Source organism: Corvus kubaryi, unplaced genomic scaffold (genome assembly GCF_017639235.1).
Source record: "Corvus kubaryi isolate FWS band 111438036 unplaced genomic scaffold, C.kubaryi_AGA036_p1.0 37396, whole genome shotgun sequence".
Classification (NCBI taxonomy): domain Eukaryota; kingdom Metazoa; phylum Chordata; class Aves; order Passeriformes; family Corvidae; genus Corvus; species Corvus kubaryi.
The window spans coordinates 8817421-8839741 of NW_024581135.1; the positions used below are offsets into that span (position 1 = coordinate 8817421).

General features: G+C 42.2%; 2 protein-coding genes across 6 annotated transcripts; one reads left to right on the forward strand and one right to left on the reverse strand.

The window, feature by feature from the left end:
• Window positions 1–6292: 6292 nt before the first annotated feature.
• CUNH2orf76 (chromosome unknown C2orf76 homolog) lies at window positions 6293–18606 on the reverse strand. 5 transcript variants are annotated; one of them, XM_042041268.1, is made up of 7 exons: window positions 18521–18606; window positions 17565–17701; window positions 16172–16324; window positions 14408–14458; window positions 10869–10906; window positions 10651–10732; window positions 6293–7649 (listed from the first exon to the last, which is right to left on the reverse strand). In XM_042041268.1, exons 3-7 carry the CDS (start codon window positions 16302–16304, stop codon window positions 7573–7575), a joined length of 381 nt encoding a protein of 126 aa, XP_041897202.1. In that variant the 5' UTR covers window positions 16305–16324; window positions 17565–17701; window positions 18521–18606; the 3' UTR covers window positions 6293–7572. The 5 variants fall into 5 exon arrangements, with proteins under 5 accessions (XP_041897202.1, XP_041897200.1, XP_041897201.1 ...); XM_042041266.1 differs by lacking the exon at window positions 18521–18606 and adding an exon at window positions 17956–18018; XM_042041267.1 differs by lacking the exon at window positions 18521–18606 and adding an exon at window positions 17802–17932.
• Window positions 18237–21330, forward strand: DBI (diazepam binding inhibitor, acyl-CoA binding protein). Its single transcript, XM_042041271.1, has 4 exons — window positions 18237–18303; window positions 18395–18512; window positions 20249–20311; window positions 21035–21330. The coding sequence occupies exons 1-4, from the start codon at window positions 18295–18297 to the stop codon at window positions 21106–21108; spliced, it is 264 nt and encodes an 87-aa protein (XP_041897205.1). The 5' UTR covers window positions 18237–18294; the 3' UTR covers window positions 21109–21330.
• The last annotated feature ends 991 nt before the right edge of the window (window positions 21331–22321 follow it).

Sequence of the window (22321 nt, forward strand, 5' to 3'; positions counted from 1 at the left end):
AGCTTAATTCACTAAATAAAAAGTGCTGTTGATACAGAGTTCAAGGAAGAAGGCATTCCAGATGGGGGACTGCAAAGAAAGATGGAGTTTTAATACTATAAATTTGTTCTCTGCTTCGAGTCACTTTTTCATACAAGTGGCATGCCAGATCAACCAACTTCTGGATCTGCAGCATTGCATTTTAATGAGCTAATTTGTAAGTTGATTTTAATGAGTTCATTTAAATTCCTGAGCTGAAGATTAACCTCTGCAGGTACAGTTCTCTCACTCCTTCAGTTTTATAATACAAGGCTTTAAACAGTGCGATTTGTTTCTTGTTCTTCAGGGATTTCCTCACAAAGTGATATATCAAACTGTAGTTAAATCTTTAGAGGGATGCACTTGCTTCAGCACCTCTGTGCAATATATTTCCTCCAGTCTGTCCAAGATGGCCAGCACAGCTACAATCAGCAACAAAACCTGGTGTTATTCTTGAGCTCTAAATTTCACACCCTGAGCTAGCGGGATTTGCAGACTGTGCCTTGGGTTTGAGGAATGAGATTTGTTACACTAGGACAGTTTTGTTTTATCTGTTTATTGTGCCTTAATAAGGAGCATCAGTTTTGGAGAATTTCTGCACAAGTTTTTTGAGGGTTTTTTTGTGTGTGAGAACCACACACATGTTAAAGCTAAGCACAGAATACACAGATACCATCTATGATTAGGGACAGTTCTTGTTAGCAGAGCATGTACAGGATGTTCATAATCAAAGACTAAAAATAAGCATTGTCTGGGGCCAGTCAGGAGGATCACATATCACAAGCCATAGTATTAATAAAACCTTTCAAAGACTTAAAGTGGCACAAGTGCATCCTCCTAGAAAAATAATCTGCTTTAGATTTGGAAATCTCAACACTGGAGGATGCACTACAGCTGCTGTTCTGCTGGTTAGTTACTGTTGTTATCTGTTTCCCATATCTGATCTGCAATTAGCTACCTTCAGCTGCTGCATGCCAGCCTGCTGCCTTAAAGAGCTGTCTGCAGCCAGATGTCTGCTTTCAAGTAGCTGTCTCATTCAGCACTCTAGAAAACAAAGTTACTGTGCAAGATTCAAGCCTGTGTTCTGCAGAACCAGTTGTATGTGATTTGGGAGGGATGGGGCAGGGGAATAGGTGTGAAGAAATGGCCAGGATAGTAGCTGCTGGGATATAAAGCTGTTATAGCTAGATTGCTGCTTTGACACTAAAGGCAGCTGATGCCTCCAGTTGGATGGACACAATCATAGAAACAGAGAATTGTTTAGGTTGAAAAAGACCTTTAGGATCATCGAGTCCAACTGTTACCCCAGCACTGCCAGGCCCACCACTCAGACATGTCCCCAAGTGCCACACCTACAAGTCTTCTAAACCCCTCCAGGGTTGGTGACTCCAGCACTTCCCAGGGCAGCCTCTTCCAAAGCTTCACAACCCTTTTGGTGAATAAATCTTTCCAAATATCCAATCTAAACCTCCTCTGGCACAACTTGAAGACATTTCCTCTTGTCCTGTCACTGGAAACTTGAAGGAAGAAACCAACACTCAAATACAAGCATGGAGGCAAAGTTGTGACCTCAAAGTAGTGTTGAAATCAGACCAACACCATGCCTTCTGTTTTAAAAATCCCAGTTCACTGAAGAAAAGGGGCTTCCCAAACTGTTCTTAAATAACATGTTCCATGGGCTTTAGGTTAGAAAGCAGAATTAAACCTTCTCAGGTGTGGAATGAGAGCAGACAGCAGCAGTTCTTACAGTATTTGTTGACATTCCTAGTACACAACACTGTAAGTCACCTGCCAGGGAGCAGGAATGGACAGACAAAGGTAAATTCTTATATTAATCTGTCATACTGACCCCATTAATGTATTCATTACCAACACACTCCAACTCCTCTGGCTAGCTGTTTCTGTCCCACTACAAAGGAATCTATTGGTATCAGAGGGAGAGGATGATAACAAACAGAAGTTACAATCCATATGGGATCAAAAATACCACATCTACTGGGACATGAAAGCTCTGTGCCCCATCATCTCCTGCACTGCACCACCACCCCAAACACTCACCTCTCATCTATCTGCCATGCATGCCAAGCTTCCAGACAAGATCCTGGTCCCCAGCAAAGCAGAAGTGGGTGTTGTGCAGAAGGGACAGAAGCAAGAATAACAGCTCCTAATGGTGTGCACCCATGCACACCACAGTCTTCCCCTGCACACAGCCCAAGACTGAACAGCTGCAATTTCTCTTGTATCACCTTCAGAGTGTGAGCAGTGTTTGAGGGTTATAGTAATAGCTTGGAATCAATAAGCAGTTCCCACAGCAAGCTGTGGCAAACCCCTAGCATGACCCCAGTGTGATAATGCTACAAGAAAGGAACTAAATAAGCAGCCCAAAACAGGAGGAAGGAGTATTTACATCACCCGGGCTCTACCTGCCACTTTAACTTCCTTCTCTTCGATACCTCCCTGGCACCTGCAAGCTGCTGCAAGGAAAGTGATGGGAATCTGAGCAGAAAGCTCTGTCATACCTTGTCCCTGTGCAAAAATTCAAATTTAGCCTTTTAACCCGGCAGCATCTATGCATGCTCAAATCACTGACAGCATAAAGCTGTGCACAGTGCTTGGATTTGGGCTCCAAAACTCATATCCCACCTCAGCTCATCCCAGCTCAGGAAGCACGACCCAGAGAATGCAGTACCAGGTTCTCCTCAACCCTTGCACTACAAGGAAGAAATAGTGGGAGCTTAGGGTCAGAAGCATGGAGGATACATTTGTTGTGTGTTTAAGCTGTGTTGCTGAAGATGTTTTGCTCTGCTTTGCATGTGTGTCTCTTCCAGATGGTTTTCCTAGTGTTTAAAAGAAATAGGCATACTTAAAATCTACTTTACAAAACCTCAGCAAATTAACACTGATCTTTTCCAGACAATTCTTCAGATGAATGTTTCTGCATTCTGAAAATGCTTCCTCACAGCATGCAAAGATTTAGATACGCTGGGAACTGGCTCCGCAAAGGATGCTCTCTAACAAGAGGAATTTAAGCCCTGAAACCAGTTCGATTTGCCACTTTTTGATTTTAATATAAAAATAAATACTTTCTGCAAGGAAAGATTCAGCTTTCATCACCAGAACCCTAGCACAGACTTCTCAGGCTAAACCAGTTGCAGATAAGCACTTTTCATAAACCTGACACACCTCTTGGCTGACAGAGGTTCTGGAGAAGCAAAGAACAGGCTGTGCTGACATCTGGTGGCTTTCTCTGCAGGCAAAGAGTTCGTGGCAATAGGTCTTGGCTTTTCACTGCCTTTTTTTTTTTTTTTAATGCATTCCTGATGTAGCTTCTTCATTTCCTTACAAGATACAAAGCATGATAAAAACATTTTTGTTTCCACTGACTGGTAGACAGTGCTGTCCTATGCAAGTCTTTCTGCAAAGCAAGAAAGGAGCCTTTGTTGTGCACCATTAGTGACAGTGTAGAAAAGGTCTCAATTTCAAAGCATATTTTTTCATGAACAAATTTTTTAAAATGTACATTCACTGCCACAGGAAATGCTGCCATTGCATACCAGTTGAGGTGCAAACCTAACCATTAAAGCATTGCAAATCAGCAGAAGAAGCAAAAGGAAGTGGCTGGGGAAATGTTTGAAGCTGTGTCTGTTTCTCTGACTCAATAGGAAATGGGGAGCAAAGAAAAGTCAATATCCTGATAAAATGAAAAGCAGAAAAAGTTGTCTCCTGGGTGTTTCTTGACTCATTAATCACTTGCAAATCTGTGCCAAGTAGAACTATGGAAAGGAAGCAATGAAAGGAGGATCAGGTGCCCACCAGGAAGCCTGAGCTCAGTCCAAACTGTTCAACTGTGCACTTGCCTTAGGCATTTGTAATGCCTCCAGTCATCTGCCCTGCTCTGTATCCAGGATCCTGTCAGTCACAGGAGACCAAGAATGAGTATCCCATGTTCTGGTTTTAGCTTCTTGATCTCTGGACACTCAGGATTTCCGTAGCTTCCAAGGACAGGGCCCACAGATGTCCCGCCACAGCCATGGGAAGGAACCCTTGGACTGCTGCTTGCAACCTCATTTTTAAATAAATCATGTGTCAGGGGATGTTAAATACTCCCAGGGAGTGAAAGAGAAACACCACAGTTTACAGCATATTTCTGGATCACCTTTAAGTCAGAATGTTTACATCAAATAAAGCAGTTAACTGTAACACTGGTGCTTATCAGATCTTTGAGGACTCCTTTATGTCACTGGTCAACATTTAACCCAGCTGTCCATGTCAGCAGATTTTTCTTAACTCTTGCTTCTTCAAAAGGCAACATAACTACCTCTGAGCAGAAAAATAATTAAAACTGTTGAATGAAGAAAGTATAATGTGACAAACTCAGAAAAAACAAGATGCCTAATTGAGCAGTTCATGAATTCAATTCCAAAAATTATGAAAAAGCACGATTTTTATACCTTTAGTTCCATAGAAAGCAGCACTGCTCTGGTATCTCTGCACCAAGAGTGTTGCACATGCAGATTTTGCTGTTTATTCAGTTACACTGTTACCTTTTCTTCCTACTTATTCCTTTCCAAATTTCATCTTTTCTTCTTCAGTAGCTTTCACACCTCCTAATCAAAACTCCAGTCTCTCTGAAGTGATTTTTTTCTCCAAGAAACAGCCAAGCCTGACATACCACTCCGGGGTTCCAGTTTGACTGCCTTTCCCTGCTAGAATGTTATAACCCAGGATAAATTTTATCTTATTTCAGTGTCCTCTCTGGATGTTGTTCTTTTGTTTAGCAAAAAAAATGGTGAATGGTTCCAAGAACATCCCACTGTAACACGAATCCTTATTTAACCCTAAGAACAATGCCTAAGAACACTGGCAAAGCTGTATGACTTGCCCCACTCCACCTTTGATTAAAAGCAACTGTAAACCAATGCAGTTTATGATTTCTGCCAGGATAACAAACCCCAGTACTAATTCTGTGATTTCCTTCAGCAGAAAGAGGATTTCATGACAACATGGGCAAAGGCATCTCAGCCTTTACTAATTTATTAGCCAGTGTTCAGAGTTTTCATTCAGTACTCAACAATCCTGGAATCAAAGCCACTTTGATACAAGGCTGTACCATATCCCACCAAAACAATGTTGGAACAGCATATTTTCTAACAAGTTTTCAGTTTTTATCTGTGGTTTTGTGGGGTTTACTTGAAAGAAACATTACTAAAAGTCCCATTTAAAAAAAAACAAAACCCAACACAGTAGAAAAACACTTCAGGAAGAAACCAGTTTACAAGTATGGCCATTGAGAGCATTACAAAAGGCTCCACTGTACTGCTGGAGAAAGAAGCCAATGAAGTGCCATTGCCAGAGCTAACTGAGCTCACAAAGCAGCAGTTTAACTCTTTCCTTGGAAAGAGAAGTTAATCTGGAGTACCAGGCACATCATTCTGGAATATTTGCAATGGAACATTTACAGATTTCCTCAGTGATGCTGTAGAATTGCTCTTCCACTGTACCACACTTGATGTGACACTGCAAGCTGGGAACTGTACAAGCCCAGGAAGGACAATTGTTAAGATGTGGTGACTCTTTCAAACACAAATGCTTTAGAGAAAAGGGATCACAAAACTAATCCAAATCTGTCTGAAAGGGCTGGAGACCAAATTCAAATCCCCAGAACAGGAGGAAAAGAATGGCAGTGCTTGCTCAGTCTGAGAGCTTGCATGGGCTGACAGACACCATTTAGATGCCTTGGCAGGCCAGCCTGAGACACTGATCTCTCTGGTACACCATCTATTCTTACAGTGTTAGCTTCATTATTGTAAATTTGGCTGAACAAGGATGGGATAGTCTGGAGTGCAATGCATCAGCTTGAACTGTCTGAGAAGATGAGCACAAACTTGTATTAACCACATAAATCTGCAAAAGTGACAGACTGTGTAAGGTAGCTGAGGCATGGGACCATGTTTGGGGAGCAGGTACCAGCAACAGAGAGGCTGCCAGGGCTGAAAGAGAAGGCAAGAGGTAAATTCTCCTCATAAATTCATCAGGGCGTGCACAACGACATCTGCATCCCAGGAGAACATAGTTGACACAGGACTCCTCCTTACAAGATTAAGATAAAATCATTTAAATCACAAGTTGATAAAGTGGTATCATTCTTTCACAAGAAAATAAAACTCTGAAGCAAAGCTGTCAGTGGGTAAAACAGCCTAGACCAAAGAGGTGTCAGAAAGGATGAGGAAAATTAGGTGGGAACAATACACAGAGGGTTCTTTGGCCCAACATCTAAAATAAAGGGAAATTTTATTTAGATAAACACATGTCAATAAAAACAATAATCAAAGCTCTAGGAAATGGCAGGGTTACTCCTCCAGAAAGTCTCATGGAAACAGCGTTGTCAGCTCTCACACAGAGCTCAGGGTCGATGTGTAGGTTTAAAGCAATTGCACGTGAGGTCTCATTCATTTGAGCAGAGCCTATGCCCAAAAAGGCTGCTAAGGCAGAGAGCCATCATTCCTATTTCAATGAAGAGAGGCTTAAAGGCACAGTGTCCCATGTTGGTACCCCCTAAAAAGCATTTCATAAATGGTATCTACCTAAAGGTACTTTCTTGGATGCATGATTATTTTCTGTCATTCTTAATTTGGTTCATGTAGTAGGAAAGCCTGGAATTTCCAAGAACAAACACACAGAGTATTTGGCTCATGGAAAGCATAAAGGAATCAATTCCAGTCTTGAAGACATGTGGCTCACAGACTGGGCCTCTCCTTGCAAAAAAATACAATCATTCAGGTTTTATTCTTAAAACTGAAACCATGAGCTTTCACTCCATTTGGAAAAATGCCCCGTTCCTACTTAGGCACACTGATGTCCTGGCAGAACTCGAGCTGCTACCCCTATGTGGAGGTGTCTCCATCAAGTAAAGCTAGCAACAGGCGAGCTGGTCCTTGGACACAAAAGCCTCCCAACAGACATTTGTCCCTTTCAGCATGCTAAAGAGGGCTGGAAGGGAGGATAATGGAAAGCATTCATCACTGCAAAGCATGAAACACTGGCCAGTCTGCACTATTTAAACAAAAGAGACCAAACATAACATGAGAGAAGTAAAGCTGTGACTTGAAACCGAGAGATTCTCAAGTTCTTTAAAATACCCAGTGATTTGGCCATAAAACATTTCATTTCACTTGAAGGAGGTTTCACTGCATTTTCATTAGAAGTTAGTACTGGGCTGGGATCTTCCTGTGCCTTGTATAATTTCCATATGCAGTTACTGTCTGCTGTGGGATCACACCACGAAAGTGTGTCACAGGCCAGGGATGGCACTGCCTGAGGCTCAAGAGCCAAGCCCAGCAAAAAGAAAAGGGAGGAAGAAAAAAGTCATTTATGTCCACCAGTTCTCCTTCTCTCAGCCTTAGCATATTGACAGAAATTAATTTCTATAGGAAGGGAATTGCACTGTTTGCAAAGAAATCCTCTAGGATTTATTGATCTTTAAGAAAAATCTTATTAAGCAGAATAAGAAAATTTACAACAGGTATGGGAAAACAAAACAATCTCTTGGGATCTTCACCAGGCCGAAACAGGATTAGCTCTGTAGTTTCTGTAATCTTCCTCACAGAAGAATGCTAATTCTGTCTCATTTGCTAGAACGAATAAAAAATTAAATATTTAGCACACCAGTAAATGAACCACCAACAGCCAGCTATTTAGAATCTTAGAAGACAATTAGCAACTTTATGGTCAATTATAAATCACCACACGCTTGTCTTTTTCTTCCTCATATTTTTGCAAAAAAGGTTCCAGTATTAAAGATGTCATTTAACCTCGTTAAAAAGCACCCCAAACAAACAAAACCACAAAGAACATGAATATAAGGAAGTAAATATGTACACAAGACCCCTCAAGATTTGTTTAACACAGTCTTCAGAATTGTTTGTATAAGCATTCAGCAAATTAAGTGACTGCATTTCTAACACCTTCAAATGCTAGGAAAGTAATGAAGCATTATATACTCTTTTTTTGTGCATTTTTCTGTTAGGAGAGGGAGAAAGAAACTTCTTTTTCCCATTAAATTAGCCTGTAGGTATAATAATTTAATACTTAGAGGATCAGTAGAATATTTTACAGATCACTTTACATTTTCCCTCATGACCCATCAAAATATGTGTCTGAAGAAGTTAATTTTTTGCCCTGCTGATGATTAATTCATGAGGCTTCAACAATATGCAAAGTGAAAGACACAAATTGGCTTCTCCAGCAATACCTTCAAATACCTCTAATTATTCACAGGGGATATGGCAGAGCTAAAGGACCCACAAAGGTTCAGAACAGTCACAATTCTTTCAACCCAGTAGGTCAAGGACTTCCTCTTCTAAAACAATAAGTCAGCAACATTACTAATTCAGAACAGAGACAAATCTGATGGAAAGCCTTCACAATTATTAAACATGGAATTCTTTAAGGTGCTGAGCCAATAAGTTCCACATTCGCTTTTTAAATTAAACCTTAAGTTAATGAAGTCTGCCTGTCTTCAAAAAAAAAAAGAAAAAAAAAACAGTAGAAGGGATTTTAGAATCTCAACTAGAAAACAGACAAGACTTTGTAATGAATACTGAACACTTTATTAACATACACCCTGCTTAAAAAAAAAATGTAAGCATTAACTTTGCTGACTGGATAATAACTGTAATAATAATCACTACTACAGAGGCTTTCCTGAGGATACTTATTTAATGTCCTCATAATTTATAACTCTCTAGCCCACCCCTGTATAGAGCCAAGGGCAATCAACTGCAGCTCAGGAAAAATGTTCTGCATGTATCAGAATTTCCCAGATCTTCTAATGGTGATTCTGGCTGCTTTATTCCAGTAAGTCTTGTCCAGACTAGATGTTGGAAAAAATTCATATGTCAATAGGAGATTTCAAATTTTCTTACTGATTTTAAAGCAAATGTACAAAATTGTGATTTTATACAAAATGAGGACCTGTGGTACATGCTATCATATTTCACTTCTTGGCTTACTTTATTCCAGTTCTTGGTGAAGAAGAAAAGTAAAATCTTCAAGATTTTACTACAAAGACCCCACTCCTAACTTAGTTCATTTTCACATCAAGATACACTGGAACATATCCAAATTCAAAATGGCATAATGGCACATTGCATTATCCAAAGAAAGGGTTTTCCCCTTCTATCACAAATATCTTCTATATAGTAATGACTAATAACTGCTGTTATTCAGAAAAAAAGAAAAAAAACCAGCTTTAATTCATTTTCTGCCCTAAATGAACCACCCTTCCCTTTGTACAGAGACACAGAACAGGCTGCTGTATTCCTATTTCCTTTCACTGTAACACTTAGTCTGATGTTTTGACACGTTTTTTGAGATCATGTCCAACTGTTTCACTGCTGTAGCTACAAACCCAGTTTCAAAGATGGATAATATATACAAATATTTATCCATACCTTTTTGAAACAAGACAGCTTTGCTGTTTCTAATCCAACATTTGGCACTGTCATCAGTCCCTCTCCTGAACTGCACTGCCTCTTATGCCTTACATAGATAAAGATCATGATTAAATGAATCTTCTGCTAATTAAATTACAAATCTGTAAGGCTTGGGTGCCAGTAATCGTCATCTTCCCCCCCCCGACAAAATGACCTGGTGTAGTAAAAACTACTATTCATATTATAGGAACATTTAAAGACCTTTAGGAAAGGTATACTGAGATCAGTTGCAGTTCACACCAGAGCAGAACATTGAAGAGACATCCCAAGTCACTTAAAACCAGAAAATAAATTGCAGGAAACAGGAGAGCCAAGTAACCTATGAGAAAGAAATCCCATTCCATAGCTGGGGAGCAATCAGTGAGCACCAGGAGCAGGAGGGTGCCTCCTCTGTGAAGCCCCTGCACTTAGAGCACAGGCAGTTAATGCTTTCCAGCCAGGCAAATCACATTCAAATGAGCAAATGTCCATATCAAGGTGGAATGCAAACACATCCCTTAAGTGCCCTGCTGCCACAAAGTCATTCAGCCACATTTATGAGAAGCCCAAAGGACATCCAGGGACCATCAATTTTATCATGACAGACATTTCTTTACATTATTACCAAAAGACATGCCCTATATGTAGTCTCCTGTCAAAATGTGAGAAATCAGGTCAAGTTTCAACTCTTTGCTATGTTCAGCACATTCTCTAAATGATTCTGCTCTAACTTTCCTGAGCAATGTGGCTATCAGGCACTGTATGCTGCACATTAAACAAATCTAATCTTATTTCATTATTCCGTGCTGGTTCCACTACTTACATTTCTAACCAAAACATCAGTTTAAATGTTACTGATAAGACTAAGCAGACACGGTACTAATAACCTATCTGTCAATCATTTAAAATTACTCTCAGCAGAATTATAAGCATACCCTCTAAAAATCACAATTTGCATTCTGAACATTCGGAGTGCAGATACCTGCTGCCCTCAGACCAATGATTTGAATAATGCTTCCCTGAATAATTATCAAGTCGTGTAAAGAGCATCAGGAATAGCATTTACTTTTCGGCAGCCTGTCCAAACATAATCAGCCAGTTATCAGTTTAATGCTAGCACAAGGAACAGCATCTTCAGTCAATACAAATGTACTCCCACCTACTCCAGCTGCTTTCAGCGTACTGTCTTCCTTCAAAATCAGTTTGTCATCATCTTCCAAACTCACTACAAGCTCACCAGTCTACAAATCAGAGAACCAGAATAGGAAGATAAGAAGAAGAATTTACTGATTGCCTCTGCCCCGTCTTGTTTGACAGTGCAGAGATCTGCCTGCATCAAAGCATGCAAAAGGGGAGGAACACACCTAATAATCTTACCTTCGATTTGTGTGCTTGGTGAATAATCTTCATTGTATCTGAAAGAAAATAGTGTTTTCCTAAAATAAGGCTTAATAAGCAGACAACACTGAAAGGTGTACTTGGGAAAGACAAACAAACAAAGCAGGAAGCTTCAAGATCTTTTGTTATTAACAATTTTGTGTATTGAACCTGAAAGAAGAGAAAACATCTTAATCTCGAAGTCCTGGGCCACAGTCTTAAAGCAGTCAATGCAACATTAAGGTACCACATCCTACTGGGCTTCTGTCTGCTGGCTGAATTACAATAACCTACTAATGACCGTCTCAATTGCCAGTCAAAACACATCAATTTAAATGCCACTTAGGGTGTTTTAACTTAATAGGTTTTACACATGCAATTGGGGCAGGACCAACAGCATTTATGCACTGTCAACTACCACAGCTAAGTTGGTCGGCAGCAAGTGATTAAGACACAGCAACCTGACCACTTCAGATCATCCCTTGAAATTTTCCTTCTCATGCATACAACACCCACCATCCATGGTAGAAATTTCGTTAAGCAAATTCATTTTCCGCGAACGCGTACAGCCTCTTCTCTTTTTAATGCTACACTCTCTTCAATAATTTTTATCTCATGTTTGTGCAGTGTAGTGCTTTTAGAAATTTTTTTTAAAAGTACTACTTTCTTCTGGCAATATGGGCAGGGTTTTGCTAACAGAAGGGGAAAACAGGGGAAAATAACACTAAAGCAACTGGATGTGTGTGAAGATCCAGAGGGAATGGCTTAAAGCCATGCAACGCTAAAAAAAAAGAAAAGATTGAACTCTAAATTAGAGTCTGTGTCTGAACAAACTTGGAATAACACATCAATGCCTTCCCAGCAAAGAAAAACCGGTTCTACTTGTCTGCTCATTTTCTGTTCTAGTTTAGTTTTGTGCATTGAGTGAACACTTCACGTTGAAATAGTCTGGTAAGAGAAGGATACAGCAAAGTTAAACATTGGCTAAACCAACTTTCAAACTACCAGGAGCAAGTAGTCAGATGTTCAGAATAACCGAGATCACATTCCCACTCAGAAGTTTGCTTCCATACCATTCTGGCCCATTTTGAACACTATTTAAAACACTACATAAGGTAAAAATTACTCTGTATTATCACTGCAGAGGTCACTGAGAAGGCAGCCTTGGCATGTTGTAATAACTGTGCTATTAGAAGCAAGACAGACATTAAATTGCAATTACCAGGATCCATCTTGCATAGAAACATTACAAAAACACCAAGCAATCACAGAAAAAATGTATTGCAATTATGAAACCTCTCTACTACAGCAAATAAACCCAGCCTGCACCTGTTAGTTTTAAGCTCCTCCGTCTACTTTGACACGTTCCCTTTTCTCTTTGTCCCGTCATGCCCTGAAGTGTTGTCTCAGTTTTATTTGCTCAGAACTCCACCCCTTGCACCCAGCAGTTTACCATGTCTTCATCTGAGCTATTAAATGGCTTCTCTAACTCTGTTACAGAGATGAAACTACAGTCTCTTCTCATAAGCTAAGTCCTCTCACTAGCCTTTGCTGTTTCATCCCCACTTAGTCCCACTCAATCACACTGCCAACTCTTTATGTTGCCTTTTCTGATAATAGGTCTATCATGGCAATTGATAAGATACCACTAAGTGATTTTATGAACTACCTGACATACTGCTCCATATTCGTGGATAAAGGAAATAAAACTGAGAAGCAGCTTATGGAGTGAGTTGGCACCCAGGCTGCCAACATCAGTGAAAAGATGGCAATGATAAGGTACTAAGATAAGACTGACTCAGAAGAGTTCTAGACCAAGAACAAGAATGATCCATACAAAGAAAAGAAGAGAAAATGAAAGTCAGAAGCTTTGAAATGTGAATTGGAGCACTAATCCAAGAGGAAAAATGCGATGGCATTATATAGGATGTTAAGAGAACAAAGTGGTGCCAAATTCTGCAGGGAAGGAAGATGAAACAGGCAAGGTGAGAGACAACCAGATCCAACCGAGATTTCTGGCACTGCCAAACAAAACGGGGGGAAAAATCTGTGTGTTACTGGCACTATTCATGCAGAAGTCTCACTGCCCTTTCCTCACAAAAACATGACAGTAGAGCACTGTAGAGACAGCAGAGATGCCAAAAACATGAACCTGGATGATTCACAGCCTGAGGGGAAGGTGAGGAACCTGGCTTTGATTTTCCTGTGTGAAAATTTTCCTGCAGTTAGCACCATCACAGTAAGAGTAGGCCCCCAGTAACTGGTGCAACAGGTTTTAAAGTTATGCTCAGTCCTACACAGCACAATCAGGCCCTCGGCCATCACATACGCCGTGGGAGAAACTAAACTGATCTCTGAGTGATGAAAGAACTAGCAGCTGGGATAGGCAACACCAGGGATACAACTGAGAGCAGCAGTTCTAGACAGGACCCCTCATCCAAAGGCACAGATGGGGTGAAGGGCACCTCCAAATCCAAACTTACATTTACAGATGTTAAGACCTTAAGTAACATTAAAAATAATAGTAACATTCAAATCCTTGCCACTGATGTATCATCAGTCTTAATCCCTAACTCTTTTTCTGGCTTCAATGTGCACTCTCTGTTTTACCATTAGCAAGAGCACAAAATGAAATCCTTGCCTTTTTTTCAAATAGGCAAATAGAGTTTATTACCATTCACATGTATTAAGTAGGTTTCTCATTCAGTTCTTTACATCACCATAGAGGAAGGAGTTTGTCAACTCCAAGAACATGGGAGACAGAGGATCACTTGCAGGGAAACTCCAAGGGAACATTGAGAATTGCCAAGTTTAGAAAAAGATATGTGACTGACATCCGAGTTTACGAACTCCAAGAAAGGAAGTAATTTAGCAATATTTAAAAAGTTTTTTCTGTCCCAAACAGATGAATTGCACATGTTCATGCCAATTTGCACAAAAAGGAAATACACATATAGCTTTACATTAGAGGATAAAGTCAGTTTAAATTTCCCATCATGCTATTTCATACCACCAGCTTGTATTTAAGAGCTTTCATATCTACTTGGAGCAAAATTCCCCTGTTTCTCTTATCTTGTGTAAACTATTTAAGTATGTAAGTCTTAAGCATTTTCTACTTCTTGCCTTCAGCTTCTGCTTCACCATCAGTAAATAGATACTGAAGTACATAAGCACCCAGAGAACTACAAAGTGTTTTGAGATCACAAGCTGCTCATTAGGGTAAAGACACAGTTAAAAAGGCACTTATAAAAGTAATAAAAAAATTAATAGCAAAACCCATCAGTACCCAGTAGCAAATAATGTAAACCATGCAGCCTAATTTAAAGATTAGAACAGATCTTTAAAATAATGGTCAAGTTCTGCAGACAAGATCCCAGTGGCATAGCCCCAGCTACAACAGCTGGATAGAGTTACAAATGTAGGCAGGTACTGGCACCAACATTAGGATTGTACAGCAGTTATCTTTTAAATTGTATAAATGCTGGTGTAAAATACTATGTGGGCATTTGATTACAACAAGCAATATAAGAAACACCTACCATACTTGTAATTTTTAAAAGGAGGAGGAAGTCCTGTTCTTGAAGACACATCTATTAAAATAAAAGCACAAAGTTAAAACAAAGCTTTTTAAATTATTTCCAATACTTCATTTTCCATTATTGTGCAATGCATGCATCCCCCGGGCAGCCTTTACATCAAAATAAATCTGCAACATAGGAGACTTGTTTGAGCATCAAATGCTAAAACACAGCCTTTGGCTCAGATTCTATAGTGACTCCATATGTGAATAACTCCATTTGAGCACGAAGTCCCTCTGAACAAAACACCCCATGAGGACAGTGCAATTAGGGTATGATCACGGGAGTCTGATCCTTCAGAAATCTGCCAGGAACATCCTTTTAATGGTTTTCCCAGCATCTCTCTTTACCTTATACAAACAGCTGACAACTGTCATTCATAACTGAATTGTTCAGTAAACACAGCCATGAGAACCAGCCACGAAAAGGAAGCCAAACTGTAGAAAATTAACTCTTTAGCTGTTTGCAGGACACAGCCCATAAGTAACTGCAAGAATGCTGACACCTTCCCTGGTGTCAGTGCTCCCAGTGACTTAAACAGGACCTCAGAAGGCCCAGTCAGCTGTGGGGTGCCCAGCAGCAAGGTAGCTGAAGCCATGATTTCTTCAGTAGTTTAACAATTTATCTTAAACTGCCCCTTCAAAACAGATTACAGTAAAGGAAGGAACAGGGCTTTTAGACCCCTCTGGAATGAGGTTCTAAAAAGTCTTGTTCAAGACATTGGCTTTGTCTCAAATAACAGAGAGTTGCAATACTGCACACATCAAAAGCAAGTTTCTTAGCATTGTTTTTTATTTTTTTGTTCATAACAGCAGCTGTGCCATATGTTCTGAAAGTGCTTGCAGTTTTCTAAAAGCATCCTAAGATCTTGCCATGCCTATCACTGTCCAGAAATATGGAAATTGCCAAACACAATACACCCGTGAGTCCCAAGGCAATGTCCTAGGAGTCGCTCAAATGTTATCATCTATAACAGCTCAAGACTTGTTTAAGCTGACTTCATGCAAAAAAACCTAATTATATTATTCTGTACCCTTTGAATGTCTCCATTTAGGTGTGTGGAAATACAGCTGCAAGATTAAGAGTAACACCCTAATTACCAAGTCACTGTGTGGGCTGGTCTGCAGTACTTAACTTTTGTTACTTTTAACCAGGCTTCTAAAACAGAAAGCCCACAGATGAGTAAATCTGCACCACAAAACTCAAAATGGAGACAGGAACTCAGAAACAAACATGCACAGTGAGACCACACAGTGTCAAAAACAAATTTTCAAGATTCTCTCTTCTCACAAATAGCAAACAGACTTGCGTTCCTGCATTCCACATATTTGTGTAGTTAGGATCAAAGACTTTCTAAATTCTATTAATTTATTCTTATTTATTTATGAATATTTGCCTGACGGCACCACTCAAGGAGCCTGAGGCACTGAGCCAAATGCAGCAATGTCCTTGTCTCTTTGACTTGTCCATGTCTCTTGACTAAACATGAGGATCTGGGCAGGGGGAGCAGTCCATCCAAATTTAGGCATGGCACACCAACTACGGAAGCCCTTATTAACTCCAGACCTTTCATCTAAGGAAGAAAAGCACACAATGGATGCAAACACAAATTTGGCATCTCTACCAAAGCCACAGAATTCCCATTCATTTTCTCCCCTCCACTTTCTTGTGCAGGGACAGCAACACTTGGGCCTGAAGCAAACGAATGAGACAAAGACCTCCTACCCTTCCTCACAAAAGCGATGAACTCCTTCACTGTCTGATCCAAGGGAACTCCATGGTACACCACAGGTCTGAAGTTCCGGTGCTCAAAAGAACGCACAAGACGAACTGTGATGGTTGAGCTTTCCGCTGACATGAGAATTAATTCTGAATAACCTGGGAAACATTAAAGGGAGGAATTATTGCCTTTCCTCTGTGTATGAGCACAGCTGGAAAACAAGGCGCAGGTGGGCCTCATGCAAAGGGTAAAACACGGTGAGAAACTCAATGGCATTGTGCCTTTCAGGATTTCACTTCCATGATTCCTACTGGAGCAGTAATGGGGTCTCAAAACAAGCAGGGCATTACCGACACTGCACACCACGTACTCCAGTGTCTGTGCTGTGTAATGCCACACCAGACTCCCTACTGAACACGCAGAAGGGCTATGGATAAATGCAAGTGTGGTGTTTGGGTTTTAAGTGACTGAAGACTTGACCTGCTGGGCAAGTAACACCGCGCTCTAGAAGAATGTCCCAATACAAACAAACCCAAAGCCTTTTTAATATACTTATGCTGCAGAGAGTGTAACACCCTGAAAAATGCCTAAGCTGTTATACAATGCTCATTTTCACCTCCCCAGGAAAAGTGAAAAACTGCCCCCACATACACAGGCAGATAATTCTCCTGGTACACTACTGCATCATTAAGGGATTTAATTTATAACAGCTGGTCTCTAGAACAGCTCTGTGGGCTTATACTACGTCAACAGAGAGCAGAGCCTACAACAGAGTGGCCTTGTCAACCCAAGTCCCTCTTCAAACAAGCTCACATACTGCTCTGCTGGGTTTTTCCTCTCCACAGGAAAATAAGCTCTTTTCTACTTTGGCAAACTTCCCTATTTTTGGTGCTGGGCATCCCTCAGCTTCCTGCCCACATGCTAAACTGACGTGGCTGCTGCAGCAATGAGCAAGGATTGCAGCCCACATGCTGCAACATCAGCACAACCTTTGCACCTCCCATCCCTGAGCAGGCATCTCAGTCACCACCTCCAGTCCTGAAAGGGAATCTTTTACCTATTCATCCCCTTATGTTCTTTCTTATGTTCTTTTTTGTGTGTCTTTCTTTTTTTTCCCTTTTTTTGCTGTGAGGTTATTTAAGTGCCCCACCATCATGCAGGTGCACCCCAACCCTGGCTGTATTTGTGCCAGCCATACCCTGGCAAAGCGAACTACCAATATTTTCATCGAGTACTATCTGCAGAACGGGGACAAAGACCTTCCACCACACAAGGCAGCTTGCTTTCACACCCCCTTGGTTAATAATTCCCCGAGTTCCAATTCTATTTTAAATGAGCTGTGTGTATCACCCAACACACAAATAACACATGCCAATCAAAAAAACATATACTTTGCACCTGAAAATAACTCGATTTATACTAAACGGCAAAGATGGATGTTTTCTTGGTGCTATTCCACGTGGGCTGGCGACTTGGAGGATACAGTAAAGGCCACAGCATTCAATTCACTTGCTCCTCAGCAGCATGGAAAAACACTGTGGGAACACAGAATCGGGAGCACAGTCAGAAATCGCCGATTTCCATATTTACTAAAACCGATCGCATGTAGGGCTGGGACCATGTACGACCCCGCACCTCCACGGAGACAAGAAGGCAGGTGGGAGGCGCCGGTGGCCCATTCCTCTTGGAGAGAGGAACCTTCCCGGACCGGCAGCAGCACCGGGACCGCCGCCCGGCCCAGCACAGCCCCCCGGCCTCGCTCCGCCGCCCGCCCGCCCGGGCCCGTTACCGCTCTCCGCCGCCACTTCCGGGCCCCGCCCCCCCACCCCGTTCCTCCAATCGCATCCTTCCGGTTCCACCCGCGGGACGCGCGATTGGCTACGAGGCGTCCTGTCCCCGCCCCCCGCCCCGCCCCGCCCCGGTGCCCTGTGAATGGGAGGCGCCCGCGCCGCCTCCGCATTGGACCCTTGCCCGCCCTGCGCCCGCCCCCGGCCCGCGCTGATTGGCTGTCGCGGGGCCCGCGGCGCTGCGATTGGCCGGCGGCCGATCTGGCGAGGGGTGAGGCGGGCGCGCGGCGGGGGCGGCCCGGCAGAAGCAGCGGGGTAGGGACCGTGCGGGGCTCGTCGCGATGACCGAGGTGCGGGGGGCGCCGGGACTGCGGGGAGCCGGGGTGGCTCGGGGGCTCCGGGTACCTTCCCCTCGCTCACCCGCTGCTGCTTTCCCCCCAGGCCGCGTTCCAGAAAGCTGCCGAGGAGGTGAAGCAGCTGAAGTCGCAGCCCGCGGACCAGGAGATGCTGGACATCTACAGCCACTACAAACAGGCCACGGTGGGCGATGTGAACACGGGTACGTACCGCCCGGGCTGCCCGCGCTGGAGACGCTTCGGGAGGCAATACCTCTCCCCCATTGCGCTTCCCGCAATCCCGCGGCTCAGCGAAAGTGACTCAGTGCCGACTTGGCACCGATTGCTGTGCGGGAGGGCACAGGCTGACCCGATAAGGCTTTGTGCAATTCGTGGTTTTTAGATTAACCCAGCTGCCGCTGTATGAACCTCGTCGTGCAGCGAGGGCCTGAGGAGGCTTTGTGTTAGCTTTGTGCAAATATTGGGATTGGGATTTTTGGAGACCTCTGTCAGTAAGTAGCTGCTCAGGCCAAGGGGTGCTGCTTTAATGCAAACACTTCTCGGTTATACAGACTTAAACAGCAAAGCAAACGATACAAGTGTGGAATTGCAGTACTGGAGGGGATGACACAGTTTATTTAGAGTGGCTTGGCTGCTAAAAATAGTATTGGAAAGCAGAACCAGAAGAACGGGAGAAAACTTTTATAGGAGCTGCAATTAAATATTATACTTTAGAAAGACTGTACCAATGATGTGTCTGCAAGGACACAGTGCAGAATGTTTCTGGCTACTTCTCTCACTACATTGCTGTCGATGGCAGCTCAGCCTTTGGAATAACATTTAGAGTGAAGCGTGTCTCTATCGACCTTGGTAGTAGCTATCGACACTGGAGTAGCTAGAAATAGAAAGGGAAAAGGTCATTTCTTTGGAGTGCTGGCCTCCTAACCCAGTAGCTGGCAAAGTTTATTGAGTGTCCATTGATTTAAAAGCTGGCAGTGAAGTGTACAGGAAATGGTAAGTAATTTAGTCTTTTTCCAAAGTGGGCAGCATGAGGGGGAAAAGAAGTCACTTTGGGTTTAAGATATGATCCTTTTGATGTGGTTGGACCTCAGCATTATTAGTGCTTGACAGGGTGAAACTGCTCCAGAGCTGTGAATGTGCCACCATTCCTGCAAGTGGCTGCACTCCTGTGAAGCAGCAGCCAACTTGAGTTGGCAGAGAAGCAGCCTGTGGGAGGGTGACTGGTGGGCTTTGTGCTGGAGAGGAGTGAAGCTGCCAACTGGAGCCACAGGTCACTGTGCCATGGGAGCTGCACAAGGGTGTTCTGTGGATACTGCCCAGTTCCCTTTGTGAGTTCTAAGAATTGTCTTTAAGGAGAGAGAAAGGAAGTAAAATCACAAAGATTTTACGTGAGGAATACCATACGTGAAGCATAACCATATACACGTCATTCTACTCAGCCACACCACAGCCTGCAGTGAAGTGAGTTAGATTTCCAAGGTTTCCAAATGCAGATGCAGAACTATAGGTTAGAAACACACCACTAACTTGATGGTAATGAGTTCTAAGCTGTATGTTACTACAAACAGCTGTTTTCATGTCTCTACCTGTAATGGACCTCAGGGTATTTCTGCTTTACTTTAGAGCTGGTGTTCTTTATTGGATAGCTCTTATGGGACATCAGGCTCTTCAGAAAGTAAAATTAAACCACGTCATGATAGTTCGTGCTCTTCTGCTCAAATGCTGCTGTCTCAAGGGAATTTGAAAAAGTCTATTTCTGTTGTCACCAACAATGTTGTAATGTATTCCCGAGGTGATCTGCTGGCTACAGCTTAGCATGCAACAGCTGCAGAGATGAGCCATTGTATTTTGTCATGGTTAAGAGCTAACTAAGCCTTCAAGTGGGTATTACCTACAGCCAGATCACACAAACTAATCCTGCTGCTTATCCTCTCTCAAGAGCGCCCTGGTATGCTGGACTTCAAAGGCAAAGCAAAGTGGGATGCCTGGAGTGCATTGAAAGGTAAGTGTCTGATTAAAGAAATGAATAAAATTACCAATGGCAAACTAGTCAGAAAGGCACATATAGTTCAGCAAGAAACAGAGGAGTGGTACCTTACAATACAAGAGTTCTAGAAGTTCAGAATGCCATAATAAACTTTTACTTTTGATTACCTCTGCAAGGCAGAAATAATCCTGAAAAATATGGCCCGTGTGAAAGGGAATTAGGGTACAAAATGCCCAGCTGGCCTAAGATGTTAAATAAAGAAGAACAATAACAGCAGCAGAAACCTAAATTTGTTTTCCTGGTCCCAGCCTAGGAACCCCCAAAGACTGAGCTCTCCCTCCAGCTGTTATGCATCTTCTAGTTAGGAAAGCTTTAGAAGAAACAACTGAGCTCTTAGCTCTAAATGAGGAGCCAAACAAGTAGTCTAATCTATGGCAGTGGGGCTTTTTTTCTGGTATTTTAAGGAATAGCTTTCCTGTAATAATTGTCAGTGACATTAATAGAACTAATACACTGCTTGGTTGCTGTCTGTGTAAAAACAACTTTGCTGTGAAACACTGTTTTTTCATCGCTGCTGGAACACATTTGTTTAAAACTTCATCAGTGGATTCACAGCCAAGTGACACTCCTGGCTGCTTTGCTCTCAGGTGGCACGGGCTACAGGAAGGAATTGTGACTTGTAAAAGGCATCTTAATCTGTAAAAGGTATCTGACTGCTTCCTGTGTTCTGTCCTTCAGGAATGTCCAAAGAAGATGCAATGAAAGCTTACATAGCAAAAGTGGAAGAACTAAAGGGCAAATATGGCATCTGAGGACTGGATAAATCAGCTACATGCACGCCTGAAACCTGCCTTATTTCTAATAATGTGGAAAACTGGTTTCTAAGAGTAACCTTAGATACCTAGTATATCATAGTGGATTCTCCTCATGCCTGTAGTTCAGGAGAAATTATGTTCTTGCCTAATACACTGACACGGTATAAATTCCTTCTGGGAACAAAATCTGGATCTCATTAAAGTGCATTTGGTACTTTAGCTGTTGTGCTGGTCGTCCCTTAGGACCTCTGTGAGCTCATCCCGTAGTTGCCGTGTTGCTGCTGCCGAGCAGAGCCGTCCTCCCTGTCCTTGTGCCACTAGAGGGAGATCGGGCACTGCTGACTCGTGTCCACACCAGTCGGCCTTGCCTTCTTTCCCAGGTAGGTGAGTGGCAACCCACAGCAGCTGGAGCACCACAGAGCTTATCTGGAAAAGGTTATCTCTAATGCTGTGTGTGCTAAGAACAAGGTTGCTCGATACTTATTGCCCGGAACTTTCAGAGACTTAGTCAACAACTGCGAAATCATCTTTCATAAAACGCTTCTGGAACATGTTATTTCCCAACAACAGTGTTGGGCTTCTGGAGAAAAGGCAAATACTGAACACAAAACCTTCCCTGGGAAAGGAAAGGTTCCACAGGCAGTGGAGTTGATTGTCTTGATGCTGTAAAAGCAAAAGAATCAACTTGGTGTTGCTATGTACTAGGCTGCAGTGAGGGGTGAATCCTGTATAGACTGGCTGAACATTGGCAAGGCTGCTCAAAGAGAAAGACTTGCAGTGATCATCAGCAAAAGTTTGATTACAAAACACACACTTGTGACCATCTCTAGTAGGCTTTTAATTGTTTTGGTCTGCCTGGTATAGTCTCTTAGAGCTGCTGATGATGGAAAGGGAATTTTGCTTTTAAAATTGGACATTCAACTATTCCAGCATAGAGCATTTGAGAATGAAATCCCAACCTTTTACAGGAATAAGGCATTATAATTCCTGCTGTACTGGTTAGCATCTGAATAGGTGAGGGCTTCAAGCACTCTTCAGATAAGATTTTTTATTGATTTATAGAACTACATAGGGATGAAAACTACCATTACTTGTCTGTCTAGGTAAATACAGTTTTGTAGCTAATTATACATGGTGAGTAGTAGATTTAGAGATTACTTCACATGCTTTCAAAAATTAAAACTTCCACCTTTGCTACTTTTAGTGGGGA

Excerpts from the sequence above, each read along its gene's own strand:
- CUNH2orf76 (XM_042041268.1), bottom strand. The coding sequence starts at position 16,304 with ATGTCAGCGGAAAGCTCAACCATCACAGTTCGTCTTGTGCGTTCTTTT. Across the intron at positions 10,907-14,407 it reads TTTTAAAAATTACAAGTATG|ATACAATGAAGATTATTCAC; the intron begins GTAGGTGTTTCT and ends ATTTTCTTTCAG. Across the intron at positions 10,733-10,868 it reads ACCAAGCACACAAATCGAAG|ACTGGTGAGCTTGTAGTGAG; the intron begins GTAAGATTATTA and ends TCTGATTTGTAG.
- DBI (XM_042041271.1), top strand. Across the intron at positions 18,513-20,248 it reads GGTGGGCGATGTGAACACGG|AGCGCCCTGGTATGCTGGAC; the intron begins GTACGTACCGCC and ends TCCTCTCTCAAG. Across the intron at positions 20,312-21,034 it reads TGCCTGGAGTGCATTGAAAG|GAATGTCCAAAGAAGATGCA; the intron begins GTAAGTGTCTGA and ends TCTGTCCTTCAG.